The 2,500-nt window shown below is 49.7% G+C and overlaps 1 protein-coding gene across 14 annotated transcripts in view; it reads left to right on the top strand.

Annotated features, from left to right (window-relative positions):
• LOC113827711 (uncharacterized) overlaps positions 1-2,500 on the top strand; it is a 35,825-nt gene that overhangs the window by 12,912 nt on the left and 20,413 nt on the right. For 2 of the 14 annotated variants that reach the window (XM_070123879.1, XM_070123875.1), the window contains exon 1: positions 1,425-1,796. The exons of 1 other annotated variant lie outside the window; for it this stretch is intronic. In XM_070123879.1, the coding sequence (XP_069979980.1) occupies positions 1,743-1,796 (54 nt within the window). In that variant the 5' untranslated portion in view covers positions 1,425-1,742. Of the gene's footprint in view, positions 1-1,413; positions 1,797-2,500 lie in introns of those variants that run through there. 11 more of the 14 variants (XM_070123880.1, XM_070123866.1, XM_070123882.1 and 8 more) reach the window with 10 other exon arrangements.

Raw genomic sequence — 2,500 nt, 5'->3', positions numbered from 1 at the left:
GGAAGGGAGAGAGGGATATAGGAAGGATGGGAGAGAGGGAGGGAGGGAGGAAGGGATTAAGGGAGGGAGGGTGAAAGGGAAGGAGGAAGGAAGGGGAGAGAGGGATATAGGAAGGATGGGAGAGAGGGATATAGAAGGATGGGAGGGAGGGAGGGGGGGAGGGAGGGAGGGATTAAGGGAGGGAGGGTGGAAGGAAAGAAGGAAGGAAGGAAGGGGGAGAGGGATATAGGAAGGATAGGAGGGAGGGAGGAGAGGAAAGAGGAAGGGAAGGAGAGAGGGATAACGGAAGGATGAAGGACGGGAAGAAGGGAAGGGAGGGAGAAGAGGGGTAGAATAAAAGGAAGGAAGGGATGGAAAGAAAGAAAGGGAGAGACGAAAGAGAGAGAGAGAGAGAGAGAGAGAGAGGGAGAGAGAGAGAGAGAGAGAGAGAGAGAGAGAGAGAGAGAGAGAGAGAGAGAGAGAGAGAGAGAGAGAGAGAGAGAGAGAGAGAGAGAGAGAAAGAGAAAGAGAGAAAGAGAGAGAGAGAGAAAGCAAGAGAGACACGAGCAGGGAGCGAGTGAAAGTAGCAACAGAAGCAACGCGATATACGTGCGGTAAGAGAAGGAGCAGTGACTCCACAAGCGGCCTAACCATTTCCGTCCGAACGCCCAGCGAACCTGTCCTGATTCCGGCGCCTCTCAGCCCCTCCTTAAAAGGCAGCGTGACGTGGATCTACAACGGCCTCGAGGAGCACCTGCCGACACTTAAGGGCGAGTCCTATATCACGTGTGAGAGGATTTCTGATCTTAAAATTGTTTCCCTTGGCTGTGGCACTATCTTCAGCCTGCTTTTTCCCGCGCGGCCGAACGGAACTTCTTGTTATGGGAAATGTGTTCACGCGTTATGCATAATTGTTGGTAAAGAAAGGGGCTTTAGGTAGTACATTCCTCTCCTACCTGACGCAACATTTAATTTTTTTTCAGTGCAGAATATCTATGTACGTTTTGGAAAGATCGATGTACGTTTCGAGCACCAGTGAGCGATGACAGTGTACTAATGCCACATTACACAAAGCATGACAATCGGGGTCGATACTGATGAGCAGTTACATGTCCGTTGACGAAACAACCGTAATCCGGTGAGCGGCATCACCTAGGACTCATCTCCCGATCTCGTTCTGGCGTTCAGCATGAGCTTAACGTTGCGTCACCAGGATCATGTCCCAACCATGCTTCGAAACGGGGAGCCAACACCTCTCTAACGATTCATCCTTCTTCATCTTTGGATATATGAAAGAAAAAAAAATACAACTAAAACTACCTGTGATGAATATCCCACGTCGAAAATAAACACGAATTTCCAAGCAGGCGATGAAGAAAAAGGCAGAAATGGTGACGGAGGTCGTTGCAGTGGGTTGGCACCGCCGCGTGACGTAGGCGGCCGGGCCTTCCTCTGTGACTCAGAAGGCGGACGTTTTAAGGCGCGGGCAAGTCCCCCTCGCCTCGCAGTCCGACCCCGAACGGCGCGAGGAACAGGTCACGGCAGCACCTGCGTGAAATAACACCTGACAGAGAGAAAGAACAGAGAGAGTGGCTTCTTTACTCGATTATCATCCGTTATTGATGGTGATTTATAACTTGTGGTGACTGGATTTTATACATACGTACGGTTTTTTGTTTTTTTTGGAGGGTTGAAAATTTCCCTCGTGCTTTTCGGATATATTACTGAATTCGAGAAAAAAAGATATATTACAAAACAACAAGATGGTGAGGTGTTTGATCCACGGACATAACCAGCAGTACAAAATGACCTGCAAGGTATGTATTTAATATTTTCACAGGGATTGGACACGTGTTCTGGCGTGTCCGAGTACATGTGACAGGCCGGCCGCTCTGTATTTTTTTTCCTTTTAATTAACTCTAGTAAATAAATCTGGTCTACTTGCTCCATCCGATAAACATAGGTAAAATGTACTTGATTTGAAAGAAGTACCTCTTGTAACGAGAAAAAAGACACCGTAAACATTGTTTTCAAATACCCTTCGCTCCTCACGTTCCAAAACAAATAGAAACCAAAAAAAAAAGACATCAACAACAACAAACAAGAGCAAAAAAAAAAAAAAAAGTAAGTTACAACCCTAAACATGTCAAATATCACCTCGAATCTAAAAAAAAATCTTGCACATTATCAGATCCGCCGTTTTGTTTCCTCGCAAAAGGTCTATTTATACGGCCACAGCATCCGTCCGTTGTAGGCTCTCTTGGCAAGGGAGGCCTCGGAGTCCCCGGCGTTGGCAGAGAGGAAGAAGAGGGGGGCGGGGGGGGAGAGGGGAGGGGAGGGGGGGCGCTGAGGAGCACGTGGGAGGAGGGGGGGAGGGAGGGAAGGGGAGGGGAGGAGGGGGGAGGGGAGGGGAGGGGGCGCTGAGGAGCACGTTGGAGGAGGGGGGGAAGAGGGGAGGAGGGGGGAAGGGGAGGGGAGGGGGCGCTGAGAAGCACGTGGGAGGAGGGGGGGAAGGGGGAAA

Source organism: Penaeus vannamei, chromosome 7, assembly GCF_042767895.1.
Source record: "Penaeus vannamei isolate JL-2024 chromosome 7, ASM4276789v1, whole genome shotgun sequence".
Lineage (NCBI taxonomy): Eukaryota > Metazoa > Arthropoda > Malacostraca > Decapoda > Penaeidae > Penaeus > Penaeus vannamei.
The sequence above is the reverse complement of the archived record's forward strand: the minus strand, read 5'-3'. Positions and strand labels throughout refer to the sequence as shown.